The sequence below is a fragment of the Mytilus edulis genome, chromosome 13, assembly GCF_963676685.1.
Source record: "Mytilus edulis chromosome 13, xbMytEdul2.2, whole genome shotgun sequence".
NCBI lineage: Eukaryota > Metazoa > Mollusca > Bivalvia > Mytilida > Mytilidae > Mytilus > Mytilus edulis.
In genome coordinates, this window is record NC_092356.1 from 5,751,235 (window position 1) to 5,778,977 (window position 27,743).

The window sequence follows — 27,743 nt, forward strand, 5'->3', positions numbered from 1 at the left end:
ATTTTGAATTTGTTTAAAACCATGCATTACATACGTATATGTTTCGAATAAAAAAAATATTGAGGACATACATATGACTAATATTAAAATTTCCTCTTAAACTAGTGATATATGGTTTAAAAAGATATCATGAAATATATTTTTAATTTTTTTTTTGTCTTCAACTATCAAACATCAAGTGGTGTTAATCAATTAAACAACACGTCTCTGTAATATTTCATTAACTTTCCATATCAAGTTACTCTTTTGTCACACATGAAATAAAAGTGTTAATTTTCCCCTAAACATGTACATAACAAATGTGTTAATTTTGTTTTTCTGAACATAAAATGAAATTCATTTAAGTTAGATTGATAGTAAAGAAAACAAAAAATGATACAAGTTGTTTTGAATAACTAAATGCACAAATAGATTGAGTTTGAATCAACTCATTGTCTGAAAGAATTATTTATGTTTATTTCTTTATCACGTCAAAAAGAAATGCATTTCCGTCTCTTTCATTACAAACAAGCAGAATATTTTCAGTTTTGTCAAAATAAATTCCAAACGGCTCATTCAATCCATTTGATTCAGTAAGAAGTTCTTTATAATGTTCACAATCATCAGATACAACTATTACAGTGTTTGTACTCGCATTAGTCACATACACATTCCCCTCATCATCTGTTGTCACACCTTGTAAATATTGAATTTCATCATTTTTATAAACATTCCACATTGACTTCTAACGAGCAGCAGTATATTGATGTTTTGTCAGAATACAACTGTACAGATCATGACAAGCAAATAAGTTAAACTAATAGTAAAGAAAAAAAATATACAAAATGTAATTAAGATTGATAGTATAGAAAACAAAAATTAATAGGAATCATTTTGATTGACAAAATACACAAATAGATCCAAGTCCAAATAAACTCATTGTCTGATAGAATTATTCAGGTTTATTTTTGTTCTTTTTCACGTCAAAAAGAAAAGCTTTTCCGTTTCTTTCATTACAAACAAGCAGAATATTTTCTTTTTTGTCATAATAAATTCCACACGGCTCATACAATCCATCTGATTCAGTAAGAAGTTCTCTATGATGTTTACCATCATCTGATATAACTAATAAAGTGTTGTTCATCCGACCATTCACATAGACATTCCCCTCATCATCTGTTGTCACACCTTGTAAATCTTGAATTTCATCCTTTTTAAACTTCCACATTAACTTTCCATCTAACGAGCAGCAGTATATTGATGTATAGTCTATACAGACCAACCTGTCTCTGTCTACTGTAATGTTGTAGGTACCGAATGAAGGTGCCGGTATAGTACGTATTACTTCACCTGTCAGGTCCATCACATGTATTATACTGTAACCAATAACAACGTACAGGTTATTATCATTATATGATATTCCGCCGCAGTAACCACTGATGTTGATTGTACTGGTGATAGAACGTGTAGATATATTTGTTATCAGTATGGTATTGTCATATCTACAGGATACTGCTACAGTGTTACTATCTATCTCTGTTATATAATATGGTCTATAGGACAGAGGAATGTGATAAATATCAGTACCGTCTGAATTACAAATAATAAGTCGGTTATTATCAAAGTCGGTAAACACTAATGTATTGCCTATTTTGATACAGCTAATAATGGTCAGTTTTTCATTTGTTAACTTTTTTATATTTAACTTTTTACACAAAGTGACAGAAACAGGAAGGTTGTATTTGACGGGTGTTTGAGCTTGGGTAAATGATTCTTCTGTGGTTCTTGTGTTTTCTAAAATAGATAAAAACAAATAAACATTGAACAAATATCTGAAGAAATAGATTGAATGTTGTAACATTAATATCTTGGTTTAGTAAACTATGGATGGTTAATTGGGGAAAAATAGGGGGATATTTTTGGCAGATTGACTTCATTTTAATCGGATACTACACATGCTTATTTTTTTTGGCGGGTTTATTTTCACTTTTGCACTTTATCCTGTATTTTGTAACAAAGAATATTCCTTTCATCCAGTTTTTTCGGAAAAAAAATATTTATTTCCACAGCGAATCGTCCCTGAATTCAAGGAATTATAATGAGAGAGATTGAAAACAAGTGAAATGTGCTAAGCAAATCATGTACTGGACAGACCTATCCAGTGGGAGAACTAATTTGTTTGGAGCTATCTATAAATGTCATGTTCTAGAAAGAGAAAACATGTTTAAGCTTCCTGTGTTCTTTCTGCCATGAACGTTCTTCAGTATATTGTTGTTGTTTAAGGATACATACAAGTTTATTGTCTTTTTCGGGTTTTTTTCTCGAAAATCTCAGAACCAACTGATAAAACCCACTAACAAATATCAAAATTTAGGCACAACAAATAAAGTAGAAACACACCACAAATATTGCATTGATTGATTTATTGATTGTTGATTGCTTAACGTCATGTGACAAATATTTCATGCATGTTCAGGACGAAAAAATGACAATGTATCTGGGATAAAGGTCGAGGAAACATTTAGACTGCTACTGGAAAATGAGGGTGTATTGGTTAGGGATAGGCAAGTTGCCTTGTAACAGACCCCGTACAAGTCCCTCAAAGAGTTTTTCAAGGCTTTTAAACTGACTGAGAGCGTGGCACTCTTTCTACACCATGTACACAAGGCATCGGATTTAACGTGATCATTCTGACCAGATAAAGATTAATTTCATTTAAATCGCGTATAGCTAAACAGACACCTACGTTGGCCAAACAATGTATTGACGCTAGGAAACCTTGTCACAATGAATTGAAACACACCAGAGGTATTGTATGGGAGAAAGGATTTGCTTTTTTTTTTTAATTTTATCATTGCAGTCGTATATGACACAATGTATGAGTTGAGTAATGTATAGAACAAGAATCAACGTGTCATGATTTACAGGCTTCTGTTTTATAGTGACTAACTTTTATAAACTAACCTTTTTATTTTTTTTTCATCTTGAAAATGAACGAGACATTTGCCACTGGACGTTTCAAAGTAACAACAATTCATCAATGTATCAATTATGAAATGACCATATAGAAAGAATTTATGTTATTTTCTTAGCTATATTCGTCGTGACTAAAAGTATTTTGTATATATAATAAGGGAATTCAAATAAAAGTCTGTGCAAATACAATACCACTGATGTATAATGAACCTACGTGATGATTGGGCTATAGAAATATGGTCGAACCTAACCCTTTTGCTTTTGTTAAAGAATCTAAAAAGGGTTAATCGGAAAAAACTGTAACATGGTTGATGATAATTTCGTATCACCTTCATAATAATACATGGGGGCCTTGAAATGTAGATTCTAGATACTGACGATATTTTATCATCTCAGTTGCGTGCTTAAGTCTTTTTTTTAGTTTGTTTTTATTGGTTAATAACTTCACAGTCTTATTTTAGTAATATCTTTTTGCCGTGGCTCGGTACTTATACATCCCGCCATTGTTTGATTGTGTATTGGTCATATTTTTGTAATATTGTCTTTCATTTTTGCTTATGTGCTTTCTTTTTATGCCATTTTGTTATTTCCTTATTGACATATATTTTTATATTGTTTTGGTGAATAAGATTTTAACACATTGATAAATGCTGTACCCTATTTATTTGTCATTTTGTCATATTATGTCTATTTGTTGGTGTCGATATGATTAAAAACTATGTGACTGTCAGACAAGTGAGAGGTTTATCTAGCTATGAATCCAGGTTTTAATCCACCATTTTTCTACAGAAGGAAATGCCTGTATCAAGTCAGGAATATAACAGTTGTTTTCCATTCGTTTGATGTGTTTGAGCTTTTGATGTTCCCATTTGATAAGGGACAAGGATGCATGAATACGATTTATCGTGTAAAGGTAATGATATATAGATGTGGTATGATTGTTATTGAGATAAATCATCACTAAAGACCGCATTTCATAGAAGTTAACAACAATATGTTACGATAAGGCCTTCATCAATGAACAAAAGCTATATAGTGTCAGCTAAAAAAGATCTTAAGATGACAGATGTAAAACAAAAAAGTAACAGAGAGATTTATGTCTGAAATAATAAAAATAAAAAAAATAAATCCCCGACTGGCACATACAAAATGTGGCGGGATTAACCATAGTTGCTGTCGTCAAACCCTCTTCTAAACCACGGATAGATGTGTAACAGTGTAATATGTATAATGACCGATAAAAAGCACATAACGACCCTTACACAAACCTTGACACGCAATATACAGATCTGGGAATACTCGCAGTTAACTGAAGCTAGTTCAAAACCAATAAATAAAAAAGTAATGTTGCTGAAAGGGAAGTTTTCTTTGCGTGGACAACAGTTAGCATGTTACATGTCTTTTCTACAGCCTGTCCAACTTACCTTCAGATATTAGTGATTGGGCGTAGGATGCTTCTTCTTCTGTAATAGATTAAAAAAGCCTCGTTTATATCATTTGAACATCTAATTGGTTGGATTAAATTGAAGACTTGCATCACAAAGGTATTCTTAATTTGTTTTCGTCTTTCAAATGACTGAAACATTTGCAACAGGTGGTAAATACTCCTTGGGAGACGAGGATATAGATATTTAGTCACTAAAGGTTCACAAACCAGCAGGAAAGCCCTTGCAAAAATGTGACGCATTTTAGACTATTTGGAATATACAAGTACGCAGTCACGTCTTCTAAGAATGGGGACGTTAAATCCAAAGCCTCATGTACATATAATGTCAAACACTCTGTACTTAAAGAATCATTGTAACAACTCGTTTCGGCCCGTAGGTGGCCTGTTACATAACAACTTTATTTACCCAATATACCCTCGTTTTCAAGTTGAAGTCTAAATTTCTCCGACCGTTATCCCGAACGGCCCCATTCAGTACGTACATTTTGAATTTAATGTTAATTTGTTCTCGTCGTACTACATATGCCTAAATTGATTGCCACTGGGCGTTAAGCAATCAATGAATCAATTGTTTAAGAGAGAGCCATATCTCTTGCACGTAAAAGACACCTTTGTAGATTTCGTGAAACAGTAGGGTAATGCTGCTCAAGGCAGCACTCGCACCCAGAAAGTAAAAAGGTATTAGTAAAAGTTGCAAAACTTGTTTACTAATCCACTATAAATAAATATGTTTAAACTAATCAGTCTTCTTAAAAGTGAATGACATATGTGCCACTTGTCGTAAAGCATTCAATCAATTTATGTCTTATGAACTGCTCAATAAAATGATAAATGGTTTGAAGTGTCAAATTTTTATTGGAATGATATATTCTTCCTGATATGATTTTTTTCCGCTAGTAGGTCTATCAGGATAATAAAACTACTGAAATATCTTTCTTAGGGGCTGATTTTGTTGCAAGGTAGTTTCGCCTGATGTATGAAAATACACCCAAATCGGAACAAAATACGGAGGTTGAATACGCTTCCCGACTTTTGACTCTTACGACATCGCTTTACGAAAGACGTAGTTACCTATTACATAGCTAAGGTTTCCGCTAGCGATCGCTATTCTCGCATTTAAAATAAATAATAATTATTTAAGTTCATCCATCTTGTTCATTTACTTTGTTTCTGGTTTCTCGGACTTTACCGGATCAGACATCTCGTTCAGATTTTGACAGAAAATCAAAAGTCAGCTGATTGCATTTTATAGCTGTATGCAACAGAAGACTTATTAATTCATTAATAAAATTAATAAATGATAGGGTTAAATGGCGTCCGTCACATGTCACATACATAATTTATTAACCAATTTGCGACGCACGTGTTTTAAATCAAACTTTTGATGTCTCCTCTCTTCTAAAAATTACGATGGTCCGGAAAGGGAAACTTTTGTTAAAATGAAAAATGTTCAAATCAAGATAAATCTCCGACTTGTCTTTTAGATTTGGTATAGAATATGATATTTGATATGAGAGAGTCGTTTTGGCAACATACTTGTTTCAATCATAGTTTTACGTCTCAGCTTGTAACTGTCAAATGCATATTTGAAGAGCTTATTAAAGTAAAGTTTCATAGTTAATGTTTTACAGACAATGATTATCTAGTTTTGTCTTCTGTAGCAATATGTGACATTCAATCAAATTAGTAGACATCCGCATCAATGTCGGACCAAGACAACTCGGATCAGTTTAAATGAAAACTCGGTTGCATTACAGTTAGGACCAAGTAACTAGAGTAGGTTAATAGCGTAGAACTGGTTGTTTGAATTAAAAAGAAAAATATAGAACCTGGTGAGCTGTTCGCCTTTACGATATTTGAAACATTCATATAGATACATTCTTTGAAGGGGTTTAAGATGTCAAATTCATGTTAACTGATTCGACTCAAATTCTAAAACTAAAAGTCTAAAATAATTAATTAGCAATACATGCACACGATATTGTTTATAATCATTTCGTGTGTATTAAAAATACAATAAAAATAAAAAAATAATTCGTCAGTTTTATAATGGATAAAGGATTCCAGCCAAAATGTTACAAAACTAAGAGAAGCATGTAAAACAAAGAAAATCAAGGTAGGGTGACCAGGTAGGGGTGATACGGCTTAGATCACCACTTGCAATGTACTATGTTCCTGTACAGTCTTATGAGTTTGCAGTTAGCTGTTTTGAGTGAAGGACAGCTACATTGCCTCGCAGAAAGAATACAGGATTAATATGAAAACACCAAAGCAAAAACAGTCAACACTAATATTTATCTGTTTTAGAAAAATACATTTTTACAGACTATGAAGTAAACTAAGCCAAAAAAGTTTAGCATCACTTTTGTTTTTTCTGGAAAATAAATATTGATATAATCCTTAGTTTTACCTGTAATTAAAAACAGTCGTATTTTTTGTTCGTGGTGATTGATTTGGCGCCATTTCAGATTTGCACGTGTAATTGATGTTTTACCTTCTGTTTCTGTACTTGTAAAACGATATTAAAAATTTCTTTTTCACTAACGTTCAGAAACACACCTGTGGTAAGAAAAACACATACACCTTTGAAAAAATGCTGAGAGTGACAACCAAACTACCCCGAAAATGACCGTCAGAAAGCTCTTGGGCTCGATTTAATGTGCATAAGGCAACAGTTTTGAGACTAACAAACAAATATCGACAAACTACAATTGCACAGAATAAGTCGATATCTCGTAGACCAAAACAACTATCGTCCGGGGAGGAGCGCTACCTTCGATTTACGTCAACACGTGACAAGTGGTTTTTTTTCGACCACTAATGTAGTGCATGACAAAAGACAGCTGCTGGTGTGCCTGCCAATCCTTCATTGGTTCACTAAGGGCATGGCTGATAAATTAATTTTGAATAACACAGCACTCATTTCCGCATTTTGACATTCCACGTGCTCCATACAAAGAAAATCCTGATGAATGTGAGTGATAAACATTCATGTTGCTTCTGACATGTCATAATTCCATTTTGTTATTATTAACATTATATGTTGTAATATGATTTTGTAAAGAAATAAAATTTCACATTTTTGTTGCTAAACTTGTTTGGCTTAGTATAAATAGCCTTAAATTAGTTACCAAGGCAGATAGGTAGGAGTGTTGCAGTAATGCTATTGTTTGTTCCGCTTCCGTCTGAATGTTTAATAATGGCGTCCGAAATTTTTCTAAATTGCTCTTCCATGTTGTCGTTAGTTTTAAATAACTCGGCCTCGATATCGAATTCTAAGTAGACTGGTTCTCCCGTAGTTGTTGGTGCATTCCATTGTTTGAAATCTGAAAGGTACAAGTAAGAAAAACATATTACCTCTAGCAGTAAATTTTATATTGTTGAAACCGTTAAAATACTGATTTCTGTTCAAATATGGAAAGGTTTAAAGATAACATTTGATTTTTTTAAATTTTATTTTGTCCTGTGTCCTTAATGTTTCTATTTTGAAACTGACATCAATCATATAGAGGAAACCTCTCGGCTTTGACATGTTTAAAATCTAAATGCCTATTGTTACTATAAAACTATAATGGATAGAAAAAAACTGAAAAAAGAAAAAAATGTTCCACAAGACAACAGATTTGTGCATCATAGACACCAAATTTTTAGTTAGTGAGAGGACACCATATATTTAGCAGAAAGTGAAGTTAACTTAGAAAGGATAATGCTACATGTACTAGTTTTATTTCATTCTCCCTAAGGAGCTTTTGTATGAAGCCGAATGATTAAAGGAACAAATTGACAAAAAGTAGAACTGCAGCATAATTTTTAAACTATGGGAATGCTAGTTTTTTGTCTAACAAACGTTAAAAAGTAATTTGTAAATCATGACATCGAGCATCGGGATAACGTCAGTTTCAGAATAAAATTGTTCGAATTAGAGTGGTCCATACAAATTACAATTCCTCGAAATGTACAGACCTACGATAATTCAGGATTTCTTCTTGAGTAAATGTAATGTGGGTATTTAATTGAGTTTTAAAGTAAGTTGTCAATATCTAATTCAATTATCAAGCAGTTTATGTAATGTGATTAACATACCCACAAAACGATGTTTTGGGGTTCGTCCGTGGGGACAACATCATCTCTGTCATGGAGGTTAGAAATGTCTAGCAGCATTGGGGTATTTCAAGATCGATGTAGCATGTGTTTTCATAACATATTCATTTTTTAGCTCACTGGCCCGAAGGGCCAAGTGAGCTTTTCCAATCACTTTGCGTCCGTCGTCTGTCGTCCGTCGTCGTTAACTTTTACAAACATTTTCTCCTCTGAAACTACTGGTCCAAATTAATTCAAACTTGGCCACAATCATCATTGAAGTATCTAGTTTAAAAAATATCTCCGATGAATCGGCCAATTAACCAAGATGGTCGCCATGGCTAAAAATAGAACATAGTGGTAAAATGCAGTTTTTGGGTTATATCTCAAAAACCAAAGCATTTAGAGCAAATCTGACATGAGGTGAATAAAGGCAACAGTAGTATACCGCTGTCCAAAGTCATAAATCCATGGGCAAAAAACAAAATCGGGGTAACAAACTAAAACTGAGGGAAACGCATTAAATATAAGAGGAGAACAACGACACAACACTACAATGTAACACACACAGAAACGGACCAAGCATCAGACAAAATTCCACGAGAATAACAAATATAACATCAAAATCAAATACATGAATTTGGGATAGACAAGTACCGTGACACGTCTTTTCGCAATGTGAATTTACACTAAAAAATAAGAGGAAACAAACGACGCAACGTTAAAATGTAACACACAGAAACGAACTATAATATAACGATGGCCATATTCCTGACTTGGCACAGGACATTTTTAAAGAAAAAAAATGGCGGGTTGAACCTAGTTTTGTGGCATGCCAAACCTCTCCTTTTATAGCCATGTGAAATATAACATTAAAATGACAACTCAACACCACAGGACTACAATATAAATAAATTGGAGAATACAATTGACAAAGAAACACACGAATAACAGCCAACGAGTTGAACATTTTAATACGCCAGAAGTGCATTTTATCCACACAAGATTTACTAGTGATGCCCAGATACAAAAGTTTGAAAGCCGAAACAAGCACAAAGTTGAACAGCATCGAGGACCAAAAGATCAAAAAAGTTGTGACAAAAACGGTCTGGGTTTTCTGTTAGTTACCAGAACATCCTTATTATTTAGAATAATTTATACTTTAGCAAACAGTAGATTTATAAAATTAATAAACAAAAGCTGTACATGATAGAACTGAACTATTAACTAATTACAGGAAACAACTGAAATACATTACATAACCAGACATTTGCAACACAAAATGTAAACACATCCGAATAATTTTAAACCTCAACGCTAAGTGACGTCATATTTGAAATTGTAAAAAATGACAAAAAAATGATGACGTCATTTGAATTTGTAAAACAGACCATAACAAAATGAAAAATGACGTCATTAGAAAACATTGATTATCAGGTCAAGATCTATCTTCCCTGAAATTTTCAGATGATTCGGACAATCCGCTGTTAGATTGCTGCCCCTGAATTGGTAATTTTAAGGAAATTTTACTGTTTTTGGTTATTATCTTGAATATGATAATAGATAGAGATAAACTGTAAACAGCAATAATGTTCAGCAAAGTAAGATTTACAAATAAGTCACCATGTCCAAAATTGTCAGTTGACCCCTTTATGAGTTATTGCCCTTTATAGTGAATGTTTAACCATTTTTCGTAAATCTTTGTAATCTTTAACGAAATCTTCTCCTCTGAAACTACTGGGCCAAATAAAACCAAACTAAGCTACAATCACCATTCAGGTATTTAGCTATAAAAATGTGTCCGGTGACCCGGCCAACCAACCAAGATGGCCGCCATAGCTAAAAATAGAACATAAGGGTAAATGCAGTTTTTGGGTTATATCTCAAAAAACAAAGCATTTAGAGCAAATCTGACATGGGGTAAAATTGTTAATCAGATTAATATATATGCCCTTCAATTTTCAGATGATTCGGACAACCCGTTGTTAGGTCGCTGTCCCTGAAATTGTAAGTTTAAGGAAATTTTGCTGTTTTTGATTATTTTCTTGAATTTTACTATAGATAGAGATTAACTGTAAACCTAAATGACCCCTAAGGAGTTATTGCCCTTTACAGTCAATTTTTATCAATTTTCACTTTGTTGCACTTTGTTTCACAAAACACGCCTTTTTGGGGGGATATATAATATTCATAGATATTTTGTTTAGGTTACGTTCCTAGATAATATATCTGTTTTATCTCATAGAAACATAACTTGGGAACATTACCAGTATAAATTCACATGAATAGCGACGAAATTGAAGTCTGAGGGAGACCCAAAGTGAAGGTACTGAAGGTACTGAAGTTAAGTATAAGTTTAAACTCTTCGAATTTCGAGGTATATATATTTTGAAAATAAACCATTAATTACACACCTTGTACAGGTATCAATACCAAATCAATACTTTCAGTATCGAAGGTCGTAATACGTTCTAAAATCTTTCTAAAAAATAAAGCCAGGGTAGATTGTAATAGTTGATCTGTTTCCAGCAATATTACCAATATCTCTACATGTAGAACTATACTCCCTTTGGTGGCAACAATGAATTCAATTCCACTCAAGTCTTTGTTTATCTCGTCTTTGAGGGAGTTCAGAATATCAATAGTTGCCTCGACATTCTCTTCGTTCTGGAAGATGATCTGTACACGGACTTTACGTCTTCCTTCTAAATAATATAAAGTTGTTCATTATATCCCCTTGATCATATGAAATACCACATAACGATGTCCTCAACCATTTTTATGTTGATATGAATATATCATTATATAATCACAACATTTTACACATGAAGAAAGGCAAATGTGTTGTACTCCTACAAGTCTTTTATTTTAGTATATTTATCACTAAAAAAATCATTGGATATGTATTTGTTGGACAATTACTAAATATTTTCCCATCATGAAAGAAAGGCACCAATTACTTTTCTTTGTTTGTTTTTTTAAGAAAGAGGTGCAAATGCATATACATTTGTAAATCAAACATTTTTGATGTTCAAACTACAGCCATGATATTGCTTTTTTAGCAACAACTTAATATGCTGTAACAGATTTATCAAGAAACTAAATGCAACAAATAGTCGTTAAATGCTTTTTAAATTTGAAACCGGAATCTGAATTTATCCCTTTTTTTTTCCTTTTACAGCAATGTCCTACCTGCTTATTCATGAATTGAAACATAAACTGGCTCTTTCCTTTGAAATTTAGCACCCTCTGAATAACGAAAAGATATATGGTAATTTCCTTTTCTTTTACCAAACCCATTGTAAAAACCTAACCAAAGCGCGGCGTGCGTTTGGCTGTGTGGAATTCAGCAGTGTGCAGCCACGATCGTTCATTAAGGGAACTTTAGATCCAATGCAGTGTCGAGAGAGTGCCATGCTACGTTCACAACACTTGCAAGAATAATTTTACTGGTCCATAGGTGACCTGTTGCAAGGCAAACAATTACGTCTCTACCCAATACCCCTCGTTTTCAAGTGGCAGGTCCAATATCCATGATCTTCATCCCGGACGTCCTCTTTTACAGGACTTGCATATTGTATGTATTGTTGATTTGTACTCGTCCTGAAATGTTTGCCACTTGACTTAAAGCAACAATCAACAAATCAATTATCTTTTGGAAAGTGTAACTAACTATGTATTGATTCTATAGTATTTTCGTGTTTAAAAAAAAACCTTATCAAATATTCTATATACTAAAACAATTACCTTCTGATTTTTCGTTCTTTAAAAAAGTTCTCAAGTCCCTCAAACTATTATCAAAACTTTCTCCCCAGAAAAATTTTAGTGGCCTTTTTTCAAATTGTACTGTAAAATTAAAAGATATTATAAAATAATATACATCAAAGCTAAAATAATGCACATTATAAAAATAAAATGAAAAGCATAGTATGGTGTGTTTACAGGGCTTATAATGCTCGAACGTATATATTAAAAAATGACACATCCTTCATATGTTCCAGATCAGAAATGTTTAAGCCCTACAAGTACGACAACTCAAATAGCCTTATAAATAACAATTGTAAATAGAATGGACGAACTATGTAGAGCAGAAACAAATGGATAAACTATAAGCAATTTTTAAGAAATTATCGGGATATATAAATCTGGCATAAACACAATGATGTTCATTTTATATTCTATCAGTCCTTACCATGGCAATTGAAAACAAGTTTATATTATTCATTACTAATCAATAATAACATGCTTAATATAAAATTAAGAAGATGTGAATGACTGTCAATGAGACAAATCCCCACATGAGACCAAATGACATAGAAAGTAACAACTAAAGGTCATCGTTCGGCCTTTTAAAGATGAGCAACACATACCGCATATTCAGCTATAAAAAGCTCCGATATGACAAATATAATACAATTCAAACGAGATAACTAACCATCTTACAGCTTGATTATGTACAAAAAATGAACTAAAACTGTTTTTTATCAGTCAAATTAAGGCAACATTACTATTTCAGTGTTTAAACTATATACATTGTTTGATAGAATTGAGAATGGAACTGGGGGAATATGTCAAAGAGACAATAATCTGACCAAAGAGCAGATAACCGCCAATGGATCTTCAACGCAGTGCGAAAATCCAGCAGCCAGTGGCGGGCCTCTCAGCCTGCCCCTAAGACGATTATAATCAAGACAACAAATACAAACTAAAAGATCCACAGCATATACTCCTTAAAAATCGCACCGGATGTATCTACATGTTAAAAATCATCTTCTATGCATCCCTCTAATTACGATTCCAGTCGTTTTTGTTTTATTACGGTGCGTTAATGAATCTCAATTCATAAAAGAAAAACATATCATTAAATAAAATTATTTAAAGAAGATTACAGGCGAAATCTCGAGTTGGTTAACCGTAATGGAATATATGTTTCACAGATGACGACGGAAATATTCAATTGTTGTAACCACAATCTCGTCATATTTTCCTCCAATGTGACCCACCGAATTGGACGTCACCAAGTTTGTATTTTCGTACCCTTCTTGGGCATATGCGATCACCCCCTAGTTTTGTGTTTTGTTTGTGTTCCTCAATTTCTGATTTATTTTGTTGGTTCTGTGTTCTGTTGTTTTTGTGTTTTCGTCATTTTTCTGTGCGTTTTCCATGGCAGTGTCACTAGAATTCGATTTGTAAGTTTGAATATATTTTTTGTATCTTTCGCCTCTCTTTCGATTAAGGGGATACATGTATACGTCAGCTCGGAAATATATGCACAGAACATAAACATGGAAATATCAGTCGAATAGATACAAACGATCTCACAATGACTCGACTAATAAAACTACGAAAATAACTCATGTGGCAATCATGACCACATCTTATGATTTTTAGATAAACTGTCAGAACATATAAGCAATAATCAGGTAATAGTATAACACCGATATGTTTTAAAATCATTGTCGTATACATCTTACATCGTATATTCTCCAACTGTTTCAAGGCGTTCTTGTATTTGGTCTGCATTTGCATATCCATACTGCATGTTTTGTGTCTGACAATCAATTGTTCATAATTTCTCTTATGAAAAAAGTTTAGATCCATTCGTAATCCAATGTGACGAAAATTGTGGAAAAATTCATCAAATTCATCCTTTTCAATGTTTGTGTCGCATCGGTGAGCTATTTGGTTTCTGTAACGACGTATGCGTTCTACATCATCTGCCAATTTTATATCGATTTTGTCTGGGTTACTTCCCCATCCTTTTGTAGGAGAACTTATCAGCGAAAACTGTCTCAACAACTTATAGATCAATGTAATGTCCATTGATTCATATGAATTTAACGATTTTAAATCATTCAAGCTGGTTTTCTGATCAGACGTGAAATCATTTAGATACGATAAGCACATTTGGTACAAGTTACTTGCAGTAATGTTTGAGCTGATTATATCTCTAAGGATGTTTGGGAAAGTGTCAGTGATAACTCGCGCCACTCTTGAATAGCGTTCTAGTTTTTCACTTTCCTCGTCAACGATGTGGATAGCTGCAAGACACAGGTTACACAATTATATTGTTTTGTTACATCATCAGTTTATGATTGATTGATTATTGCCAGTGTTGGTTACAAAGTTAACATACAGATAGAGAAAACGAGGCTAACGTTAACATTTTGATACATTTGCCGACAGGATGCAATAAAAACGTTTGGTTCAAGTCTCTCAATATGCATCGTATCCTTTAAGTCATATAAAACTTTAAATTAAACAAAATTAAGACAAAAGTTGAATATTACTAAAATACTTGAATGGCTTAGTTTGACTATAACACAAGTGTACGTGAGCTTTATTACAACTTCAAATCCTTTATATTATCAACAATTTTCATAAATGTACTGCTATTTTCCCTGTATGCAGTGAACTTAACTACGAGACCTCTCATTAGTACGTCGGCGGCCGCATATCACAAAGCATGTAAACAATTGCGAACTGGAAGATCAACAGTAATAACTAATTATTACAGAACAAATTCAGTACAACAAATCAGTTAACAACTGTTATGTAAAAGTTAACGCATTGAAAATAAAATATATAACATCTCGCTTTAACCTCACTTATTTGGCATGTGCTCCACGTTTACGTGTACGACTATAAACTATATATGAAGTTGATTAGCTTTGCGATCACTGATAAAATTAATTGTCGAAAATACGATATTGATTTGTAATAAATATGAACAAATGTGCATACAGGACTTAGATTATGATAGATGCAGCATTGGTTCAATAATTATGATAAAATTAATAGAAACTCATCTAAATTTATATGACTTTAACAGATGCATTGGAGACTACATATCTTTAGATGCTAAAATAATAGAAGCAACATACATGTACATATGGACGCTGGACGCAATTTTTATTTGAATTTGTATTCGTTAGTTGTAGTTTAAATTAAACATATTTATACATTTAAAGTTTTGACTAAAGCGTTGAAGATTTTATTTTTATTTTTATTTTCTATTGTTTAAGATATAATGACTAAAAAATGCTGGAGTAAATGCATCTAGCTTTATTCTACAATTAGGCTTACCATTGATTTTTTGCATCATAGTCAGTTCTTGTAGAATATCAGTAATATTAATATCAGAGCTGTCAATCGTTTGGTATAATTGTATACACGTATCTTGACAAAGATATTCATCCACTCTCTTAAGCACCTCTTGTATTCTGTTTTTGAATTCTTCATAATAAAGCTCTGATATTTCCTCCGTCTTCCTAATAATAACGTCATTTGTTGCATTAAGTATTCTCTGAACATCGTCGCCGATTTCAACTTCTGTATCGTGTGGACTATTCCCCCACTTACACGACGGTTCATGCAATAAATTTTCAAATCGCAATATTTTAAAGCACAATTCGGTTGTGAAGTTATTAAAATTTGGTAGGTTTTCCATCAAGGTTATTTCATTTTCTGTGAAATCGGCAGGTATGTTATTCAGTTGATATTTCACTTGTAATCCTCTTGGACTTATACATTCTTTTAATATTTTTTGCATTACTGTCGGGAATAGTTTCTTGGCAATATTGCCTAGTCTTGCAAGTCTTTCGTTAGATTCTGCAGACATATTTATAGTTGCTGTGTTCGAACAATATACTGCAATAGTTATTCGAAAGAATTAAAGGCATGTACTTTCCATCTTCAGAAACAATAACTATATGGTTTATTTGGTATTTGAAATGATAGTCAATATTAAAATAATGATAACATATAATGCTGAAATATTATACATGGATACATATCAATCTTATTATAGAGCAAAAGGCAGATTAAAATCCCAAAACAAAGATATAGATAATTTCCAATATTTGGATAAGACTCCCTTCGAAAAGGTTCATGTTAATTTCTGTAAATATATTTTAGGTACTAAAAAAACATCTGCTAATTTAGGTGTTAAAGCTGAACTTGGTAGACAGCCAATAGAAAAATATATAAAAACACAAGCAATTCTTTATTGGGCTAGATTAAATACTGAAAACATAAACCCATTGCTAAAAGAAAGTTATACATTAAGTAAACACCTTGATTCACAAGGAGTTTATACTTGGTCCACTTTTATAAAAGATTCAACACAAGAACTGAATATTGATATACAAAAAGTAATGTCCTGTCAAAATATGGAACAAGTTAACAAACTAAAGACTTATATTAAGAATATGACAAGTAAATTTTATTCAGAACTACTGGAAAATATAATTAATAGTTTAAATGAAAATAACAAACTTTTTCTTTACAAAAATATTAAAGTCAAACAAGACCAATAATTTTATCTAAAATATCACAATTTTGAAACTAGACGTTTATTTACAAAAATTAGAATTAGTGACCATAATTTGCTTATTGAGAAGGGCAGATATCTAAAAATACCTCGAGACAATAGAACATGTCCAACTTGTAAAACCTTAGAAGATGAAAATGACTTTCTCCTCCACTGTCAAATTAATAAAGTTTTACGAATAAAACTTTTTAATGACATGGCAATAGATGATCCTATATTTCCAAATCTATCTGATACTAAAAAACTAGTAGTCCTACTAAATCCTTCTAATATATACTAAGTGAAAAAAACACAGGTTCCTTTATAAAACAGTCTTTAGAGCTGAGGACAGGGGACTCTTAGTTAGTTTTACTTGTATATATATAGATATGTGTGTGTTTAACTCTGTTATTTTATTGTTGTTGTTACTTTTGTTTATGTCACAAGTATAATTAAGAGATAACTGTATTGTATTTGAAGCTTTAAGGACGTCCATCGGTAGTTTTACTGTCGCAAATTTAGTTTACCTGGCGACGCAGAGCGGAGACAGGTAAACGGGTATTTGCGACAGTAAAACTACCGATGGACGTCCGCAAAGCTTCAAATACAATACAGTTATCTCTATTCTAATGCAAAACAAGTTCATAATTAAATTGCAATCATTATTTCAGTGTAAAACCTTCATTAAAGAAAATTCCACGAAAAGATGTTATCTTCTTTGGTCCCTACACTAGGTGACGTCATATGTATGCTTCCGGCGTCAAACATAAACACCGTGCGTTTTCTGGCTTCTGTGCCGCTTCAGAATGTAATAAAATTTGATAAAAGGAAGATTTTTAGGATCAACAAGTGAGTTTTGTGTCTATTATTGTAGAAATAACATGTCAATACATTGCGAAATTCAAAATGTCGGCTTCCTTAGTTACAGACAAGGAGATAGAGAATTTTACGCTTGCTGTCATCCAATCAGAACAATTGTTACAACATAATTGCATTAGAATGTTACTTATATGACAAATAAAGATTATTTAATTAAACGCGTTTTTATTTGATATTTATATTTAAAAAAAAAAAAAAAATACATGTCGAAAATGACACAATTTATTCTTGTTTCTACTGTTTCTAGTTTTGATCAACTACACTATGCTATGACAAACATATTTATAAAACACTAAAGTATGTGAGAGACAACTTTGTTTGAAACCGTCTTTAACTCCAGTCATTTAGAGGAACCGTGATTATATTTAACACTACTGAATTTTGTTGCTTCAAGCATAATAAATTAACAATCTCGGCATTTAAATCTTTAAAATATGTGTTGTTGTCACCATCTTACAAACTTAAATAAAGTATCTATACTGGTAACAAACATCATTGTAACACTTCTGTGCTATAAACATTGAGATAGTTTCAATGTTATCATTTTCCACCAAATTGTTTACAGTTGATATTACCTAGGGCATGACATTACACATTTATTTCATCATTATATTCTGAGAAATAGTAAACAAAATAGTTTATTTTGTTTCAAACTTGTTTTTTTTTAAATCTGCATAAGACCTTTACTGGCTACAAAACACTGTCTTTTTAGTAGTATTTTAACAGATTTACGTAGATAAACAGACGTGTACTCCTTCAGTAAATTTAAAAGATAGTAGGAAAAAGTAAAATCACAAAAACACTGAACTCCGAGGAAAATTCAAAAAGGAAAGTCCCTAATCAAATGGCAAAATCAAAAGCTCAAACACATCAAACGAATATATAACAACTGTCCTATTCCTGACTTGGTACAGGAATTTTCGCATGAAGAAAATGATGGATTAAACCTGGTTTTATAGCTAGCTAAACCTTTCACTTGTATGACAGTCGCTTCAAATCCCACAACATTGACAACGATGCGTGAACTAAACAGACACAATAGCTAAAAAATTCAAAAAAAGGGGCACAACCGTCAACAGTGTGCTATCATCTTAATCACTATAAAAACAAACACATGTAACAGAGAAGCGCAAAAAGGCATACGTCCTATTTAACAACATTATTTTACTTTTTTAATATACGGTTTTATGTATCTATGTAAAATCCACCATAACGGATCGACAGATTTTTCAGTACTGGGACCGAATCCTTACATTGACACTAACTCTGATGTAGAATCGCGCGTTTGACGTCGCACAGGTAGATATAAAATAATGTTGTCGTTCAAAGTATGACCGGTAACATAAGTACAGAGGCATGTCAAATTGATATCACAAAAAAAACAGACTTAACAGTTAAAGTAATATTAATAAAGACAAATAAAAAAATACTATAACACGTTATTAAGATGATAAGGATTTAATCCGAAATGTAAAACCTTTAATATTTTATCGATTTATTATTTTGTTGAGAATATCCAAAAAGTGGGGAGATCCACTGACTATTGTGTAATTACAAAAATGAAGAAAGATGTTCTAATTGAGGAAGAGCTAAGTTATTTGGACTATTTTACAATTATATTATTCAAAAACTGTGTAAACATGGTAAAGGAGTTAACATATGCGATAATCAAATAGATATGTTCATTTGAAATAAGATATATAAACTGTGAACTATTTTAAATCTATTTGAAATAAACTTACGAGCTGATAAATTCTTCCTTTTATTATGTTAATAGAGAAGTCCAGCAACATACACAGCTGAACTATTCTGTTTCTTCGCCATATTGAGTGTTTAAATGCCATGTAAGCAATTTTATGTCATACGTAAAACATAGTTTCACGTGAAAAGTCACCTGTAATGAAAGGCTTCTAAAAATTGTAACCTTGAGAAAACAATATACATCATGAAAATGAAAATTGCAATTTTAATATTTTGGGTTTAAAGAGAAGGTGTTGTATTGGGCCTTAAATCAGAAATATTTCATTCAAAATATCTTTGGTTTTCAGAATCAAATGTAGAATGAGTGTATAACACAGTGTATTTTTTTTTAAACTTGTAAACTTTTTAAGAGAGTAAAATCTGTAAAATGACGGAATAATGTTCACTGGACTACATATCTTGTTACAGTAATTATAGTTGATGTTATTTTTGTGACAGAGGGCAAATGGTATGTTGTTCATGAACCATCGCTTATCCATTGCGTCTCAAGCTTGAACTATTGGGCCATTCCAGTTAATATCTGATAAAGGGGGATGGATGGTCCTTTCTGAGGGGTTTAAAATTTATACATCTTAGGGGTGAAATTTTGGGTTTTTTCATCTGACAGGTACACTTATACGCAAAAATTTCTGAGGGTCTTGCAGCAGTAAATAATTAAAAATAATTATATCTTAGGGGTTTCAAAAAATACATGTTTTAGATCTTAGGGGTGCTTTGGAATGTAGACAGTTTCGTATCATGCATTATCTGGTATTGTATTAAAAATTCTGATGGGTACAATCCTTGCAGTAAAAAATTCTGATAGGTCAATTTTCCCCATGAAAGCCCATCCACCCAATATGAACAGAAACTCTACATCTGATAGGTCTTAATTTATAGATCTGATAGGTAGTTTTTCATGATGTTTTTTTCTGATAGGTATGAAAAAAAATCTCCTCATCCATCCCCACCTGTCAGAAATTAACTGGAATGGCCCATTGTGTTGTTGATCTTTTAAAATTGAAGTCTTTTCTTAAGGATGTACACCTCTGAGGAGCCAAACATTTCTAGAATTAAACACTTTTTCTTAACCGGTTTTTTGGGTTTATAAAACTGTAAAAAAAATATTTTTGAAGAAAAAAATCATATTGTGGTGCACTTTATGTTTTTGCGACGGGCCTTTAAAAATAGCAAATTTTGATGATTTTCCTATTTTTCATAAATTTTTACCTATTTTGGGGTTATTATCAAGAAAACAAGTTCCACAATTAAACTTTTGTTCATACTTTCAATAAAGATCAAGTTGACCAATCTGAATAAATTTAATAGGTAAGTGTTTATATAGGAAAGTTTTATAATATTTTAATGGTTTTTTTTGTGTCAATTTTACCATGCTGTCAATTTTGTCAATTTGTGATTTTTTTCTCCGTTTTAAGAACAAAATGCATATTATTTAAATTTTTTTGTTATAAATGATTGAAAACATACCTATCTAAGAAATTTGAAAAGACAACAATTATAAGGGATGTACATGATTTTTGTAAAATCAATTGTTGTACCCCTCACCCATTTTGTCAAAATTTAAGCTAAACAGAATAACTTGATTTGTCATAAAATTTGAAAACTGGATTACACTAAAACTATTCATAGTAAGTAAACAATTTTTTCACAGATTTGTGTTTGATTATGACTATTATGATTATTTGAAATATTCATTGATATTTTGCACTTGTATCACATGTTTTGAAAATAATTCCAGAACGAGATTCCAACGAGACTGAAATGTCAAAAGTATACATCCTTACTAAGAAGTTAATGTAATTAAGTTTAAATAATTATGTAATGGTACATTACTAAATCAAACTTCGCAGTTCATTGTTTAGAGAAAAACAAAACATAACATAACGCGTCCGTCTTTAAATTATTATACATCTGAATATTATTCAACTTCTACTACACAATTGTATATTTTGTATAAATAAAGGAACAAGCCCTGTGTTTCGGTTTTACCGATGTGTATCATATGTTCGCTTATATTTATCTATAGACATCTGAAATACAACCAATTGGTAGCCGAGATGTTTCATTGATCATTTTGGTGTGTTGATGTCAGTCTTACATAACATATGTCAAGGAAGGGCTCGGTTCTTAAACATATACAAATTACAAAAGTATAAGTTTCAAAACTAATTCCAATTGTTAATAGAAATCTGTAAATTAGCCAAAAATAACTTAATGAAGTTAGGCACACAGATTTCAGATGCGTTGAATCTAAAAAAACAAAACCCACGGTAAATGAATAGGCTGACGCCACGGCAAATGTTCATGTTGTTTAAAGAGTTATAATTAGTGGTATTTTAAATTTCAGTTCTTACTTTTCTTTATTTTCAAACTTTATATACTTTATCCATTCGTTTGATTTGTTTGAGCTTTTGATTTTGCCATTTGAGTACGGAATTTCCGTTTTAAATGTTAATACTTGATGGATTATATGTGTTTTGCAAATGTCAATTAAAAACTGCTGAACCGGTTTTCATTGAAAAAGTTAAAGGTATAAATATTTTATATTCCATTAGGTTGTTTTCGTGTGCTACATATCTTATTATCTACGGTAACTTTTAAATGTTCTTAATAGCAAAAAAACATATGTAAGTCATGATTTTGAAATGATAAATTTAAGTCGCATTTTCATTGTGGCATACTTGCCTCATTTAAGTCTGCAAAATAGTATTATAACTGGCTTTATGGTTTAGTTGTCTTCATACTTTATTTCTATATACATTCGTTTTTAGTGACGGCATAGAGAACATTCAAGGGGCTCTGACTTAATAATTAAGCAGCTGTTTCTTATCTTTTTTTTTCATTTTTACATATCTCAAAAGGTTCGTTCAGTAACTATTCCAATAGTAAGACACTATTTCACTTAACTAAGTATGACGTTATAAAGATCATGTAAGATCAGAAGCGGACACCATTTGAAATTAAATTGAGAATGGAAACGGGGAATGTGTAATAAAAGACATCAACCTGACCAAAGAAACAAAAAACATCTCAACGCCACCAATAGGTCTTCAACACAGCGAAAATGCGGGCTTCAGCTGGATCCTAAACAAAAATATATACTAGTTTAGCGAAAATGACTGTCGCATTTAATGTAGAAACATATATACGAACCAAAATTTAAAAAGCATACCAGCCAATGAAGCATAAACTAACATACAGCAATACGCACAGAAAAACCCAGTTTAATAGAATCCCAATCCGTTGTTAGAATAGGTAACATAAAAAAACTAAGCAACATGACCAACATAAATTAACAAAGGACTACTAGCAGTTACTGACATGCTAGCTTCAACTGACTTGCAAAAAAGAAACAAACCGTTTGTTTACTTAGAAACACAATTACAAAATTGTGAAATATTTTTAATTTATTTAAAACAAAACTTACTGTCTGAAGTCTAATATCTCTTTAAGTGTGGTACACATCAATTTTGTCAGTGAATATTATATCCCAAACATGTCAAATATAAAACTACATTATTCTCTTTTTTCGCCATTTTGAATTTTGAAAGCCCACACACTTTACCTGTGGAAATTAAGATCACATGATCGAGAAAGAGACTATAAGTGATGTCAACAACTCAATAAATACCCATATCAATTACCAATTGTAAACCTAAATTGTATTTTTTTTTGTTGAAGTGTGTTATAAGGATACAAAAGAACACAGACGACTCCTTTTAAACATTGACTAACACAAACATAAATGTAAATGATCAATAGAATTATAACTTTTCCTTTTAATGAAATTAACAAACATCTACCCATCTATATAATGGAGAAAAAATTATTATACATTAAGCTGAAGGGATGATATTATTAGTTACATAGGGTGATAGTGACCTAATACGGTATAAATGGGGTCAGTAAATTCCGTATAGGGTGAGAGCGAAGCTCGAATCCCCATATGGAATTTACTGACCCCATATATACCGTATTACGTCACTAGCACACTATGTAACGATTTTATCTTACCGACTATCTGAACGTGTAAAATTTAGACTAGTGACCTATCAAAATGAGAAAGTTTTCAATACAGTTAGCATTAACATGATTAATAAGAAACTACTTCCTTTGATCCTACAAAAACAGATGCCAACAATGACAACTTGTTCGATTTAAATGTGTTTTATGAATTTATTTCACTTTATCATCACATTCTTCGTCTGTTGAAACCATTAAGATTTTTTCTCAGTACTGTTTTATTTTTCTAAAGGGACGTAACACCACTACTAACCGTGTATGAAATAAGCCCCGCCTCCTTATTACCTTATATGGAATATAAAGGGACGCAACTCCACTACTAACCGTGCATGAAATAAGCCCCGCCTCCCAACTAACCTTATTTTAAATATACACAGTTTCCACGGGGACGCTTTTAACCAATCATATTCCTAGAAATGTATAGGAGGTAAGATAAGGGACAAAAGCAATCGAAACCAAGGAATAAACAAAGACTCATAAAACCAAAAGACATTTACATAAACAGTTACAAATAGTAAATAAGATACAACACGAACTCCACTAAAAACCGAAAGTGAAATCAGGTGCTACGGAAGGTAAAACATTTCCTGCACCTTACACGGCACCCGTCGTGTTATTTCTTTTTTCAGTTCGGTAACGATGGGAGGTTATTATGACTGAGAAAGAATATCCGATATGACTTTTGACACACTTTTGTCATAAGGGCCAATCAGCTCATTATGACGACCATATACTTTCTTGAGTGATGATCTTAATTTGATTGATTCATAGCCCTGTCTTAGCAACTTAGAATGTTCTTGTGACAAAAATGCAGTCTTTTCAAAATGTTACAGCGAATCATTACTCAAAAACAACTAGCCTTTGTTTTGTTATTCAATGGAGTGGTTTGTAATATATTCTAATTTCTTTTATAAATAACAAACATGAATGTCTGATTAGGTACAAAAGGATTGTTAGAATTAACGGGGTTTTAATTTTGATATTTTGTTACGAATCATGACATATGACAAACTTTGATTTGTTAGAAGAAGCAATACACTGAAGGGCCAGTAAAATCGTGTGATTGTCGTTTGTTTAACGTTACGTTTGAAAGATATTAAAAACAGTTTTTAAGATATATAAAACTAAGAATGACAATGTTTATTATACTTCATATACTTGCATGAAAGTGCTTGATCCAGAATTAAATATGACAAAAATGGATGATTTATTTTGTTCATTATAAGTTATTGGCTAGGAAGAACAACGTCCACTGTGCAATAGCATCACGAAGTCAGCAGTATAGTGAATGTTCTTTTATATAACTTTTATTTATTACTACATACTCCGCATTTGAACTAAACAAAAAATATACTTTGTGATTCCTATGGACAAACACCAATAATTATTATTATATTTGTATGCACCATATAAGGTGAAATATTTAAATAGCTGTGTGTATTTTAAATAAAATTTTAAACAGGATACCTTATATTTTTTTTCAATAGAAAACTAGCAGACCATGCAATGATATTTGAATTAAAGTTTGATATAGATTAGAAATGTAATTTAGGTAATAAATTTTAAATTCAAAAACCAATGATTTAAACATCGTCTAGATCTTAAAGTATTTTTTTACAACAAAGGAAACATTGGAATTAAAACATACTGAAAATAATCAAATCAAACGAGTAATGACCTCACAGGTTGATAACATAAGTAGTAGTGTAAAATAATTGTTTTTTTTTTTAAATTTGTTTAAAACTATGACATATGTCTGCCAGACGTATGAATTTATATAAAATATTAAAGGGGCACTAGCTGTCAAATTCATGTTCAACGATTCGACTCAAACAATCATATTAGATTTATAACAGTGTGAAACATTTATCCAAATTATAAAATTTAAAACAAACAATTTGCAGTGCATAAGCTCGATAATGTGTAGATTCGTTACGTGTGTATTTTAGTATAGACGCCATCTAATTAACTATTAACCCCGAAAACAACCGACGGTCACATAAACATCAATATACATAGATATGTGGACCTTGTGCAAATTAATTTTTCTATGTATGTTCGATTTCAATTTTGAGGTTAAGAAAAGTTAATTTTCGATTTTGCCTGTAAAACAAAACAAAGACTTTTTTTGTAAATCAAATCAGTCGATAAAAGTGATTTACCTTTGTTTCATTTTCACTGTAGACATTCTTTTAATAACCTAAAACGCATTAATCATGCATAATCCATCTCTAGCTAAGGGGTTAAATTGAAGTTCACAGGAATACGGATTCAATGAGGTTCAATTATTCACTCGCAAGTGCAAAATTCATCCTCGGTGTTTCTTGGCTTATTTTGACAAAATTGAACAGAACTCATAACAGCGAATTAGTGTTTCACTTTTTTACTTTCATTAATAAACATGAACATTTAAATGTTTATGTATCTCGCAACTAGTGCCTTTTTAGAATCACATGTACACGAACATATATTTGTGAATTACATAGTATCCGATCATATTGTTATATGCATTTAATTTTCAACTAAAAATATAATGCAATTTAAAAAAAAAATGCATTCTACTGATATAAATAATATGTGTATCCATGATACCACCGCACACCCTTTTCCAAGGAACATGTGCACCCCTTTAGGTGACACAATCATCAATACACTCTTTAAAAGACTTGATTAATCAATTTTAAAGTTCATATTATAATCGGTTTAGTCGTTTTCATTTGTGCAAATCAATAAAAAGGTAAAGTCGAGTGTGATGTTTATGCACAGGTCATCGTTAAATATTGTGTATGGGTGTGGTTTAAAGGCAATTGGAAAATCTGGTTCCCGGTATTTGTATTCCGTAATCACGATGCCAAGTTTTACAGAAGGAACTAACATTTAACATCGTTTGAAAACAGGGGGAGAAGACGTGGAAGAACTAAATAAGATCATCATGCTTAATTAACCCAGATAAAAATGAATAAATCGTATAGTTTCACGTTAAAGTGCTGCTGATTGTTTACTTATGATAACTGCATGAAATATACGGTCAGAAATTAACGCAATTATCAATATATAACTGCAGAAATAGAGGATGAAGATACGAGCTATCCTTAAGGGATAAGAATCCAGTAAAGATCCACCACATTAAACTCCTTTTCTATAACCTGAAAAAAAAACATGTATCATACATGAACACTTAACTGTCGATTTAAACTCATTTGCGAAAAGCAAATGTATTTCAAAATGACCTAGAAGGATTGTCAATAGATGATATATACATTTAATATGTGGACCAGGTATGACGAACAAAACTGGTTTAAAATACACATTCAAGATACTACCATTTACCATAGTATAAACAAAATCTTATCTTTATAACAAAATGCGCATTGAACTGTGATCTCATCATTGAGTCGATTTGAAGAATAGTATTGATCTTTAAGTACACGTATTGTATTTCTTGAAGTAGGTATATGTCTTTCATGCACAAAGAAAATATATCGTGTTCTGTCGTGGTCACTCTTATCAAAATCATAACGATCTCAAATTCTGGAAGATGATCACGGATTACACAAATGATTTACAATGTTAAACAAATGATAATATGATAATACGAAAACAAGTTTGAAGACAAAATAATGAATTTAGAAAAAATAACAAATAGATCTTTTGATATAATCTCATTTTTTTTTAAACCTTATTGTTTTAAAAGTTTATAACATTGCATTACACATACAGATATTTGTTGTGGAAGCATTATTACAAATGCAGAATTTCAACTATCATTTACGGTTTATATATAGCATTGTACATTTTTCATTTTATAGATTTTATCCAAGTTGATACAACAGCTGACCCAACAGAATTATGGGGAAGACCAACTACAGTGTTACGGTCACAAATCATAAATTGAATGACAGAAACGATGCGTCAGTGTCTCAATACCCTAGAACATGCCGCGTAGTCTGAGATCTTAAGATATAAAAATAACATTGAAAAAATTGGAATAAGATTGATAAAACATAGAATGACAATGTAAACAAAACATTATATGCTTACCTGAAACTACTTTATCCAGAATCAAATGAGACTTAGATGATGAAATGCATGCTTAATGATGTCCATTATAATTCCATCAGATATTTATCATTGAAGTGAAATGTTATTTTCATATAATTTCTCTTTTAACAAAACGGATTTTGATTGTTAAACTGATAAGTGATATTTTGTGATTCATGAAGTAAAACCCCAATATTAATGATTGAAGTCTGTGCCTTACATTGCAATACCTGGTTGTTCTTTAAA

At 31.7% G+C, this 27,743-nt stretch overlaps 1 protein-coding gene across 3 annotated transcripts; it reads right to left on the minus strand.

Annotated features, from left to right (window-relative positions):
• On the minus strand, positions 1-27,743 carry LOC139501639 (uncharacterized). 3 transcript variants are annotated; one of them, XM_071290767.1, is made up of 9 exons: positions 27,498-27,743; positions 19,415-19,566; positions 15,569-16,132; positions 13,957-14,523; positions 12,230-12,328; positions 10,897-11,187; positions 7,534-7,728; positions 4,380-4,418; positions 1-1,773 (listed from the first exon to the last, which is right to left on the minus strand). In XM_071290767.1, the coding sequence occupies exons 3-9, from the start codon at positions 16,101-16,103 to the stop codon at positions 932-934; spliced, it is 2,568 nt and encodes an 855-aa protein (XP_071146868.1). In that variant the 5' UTR covers positions 16,104-16,132; positions 19,415-19,566; positions 27,498-27,743; the 3' UTR covers positions 1-931. The 3 variants fall into 3 exon arrangements, with proteins under 3 accessions (XP_071146868.1, XP_071146867.1, XP_071146869.1); XM_071290766.1 differs by lacking the exon at positions 27,498-27,743 and adding an exon at positions 22,861-23,984; XM_071290768.1 differs by lacking the exon at positions 27,498-27,743 and adding an exon at positions 22,440-22,517.

Excerpts from the sequence above, each read along its gene's own strand:
- LOC139501639 (XM_071290767.1), bottom strand. The coding sequence starts at position 16,103 with ATGTCTGCAGAATCTAACGAAAGACTTGCAAGACTAGGCAATATTGCC. Across the intron at positions 12,329-13,956 it reads ACAGTTGGAGAATATACGAT|TACAATTTGAAAAAAGGCCA; the intron begins GTAAGATGTATA and ends TTAATTTTACAG. Across the intron at positions 4,419-7,533 it reads ACTCCTACCTATCTGCCTTG|AAGAAGAAGCATCCTACGCC; the intron begins GTAACTAATTTA and ends AATCTATTACAG.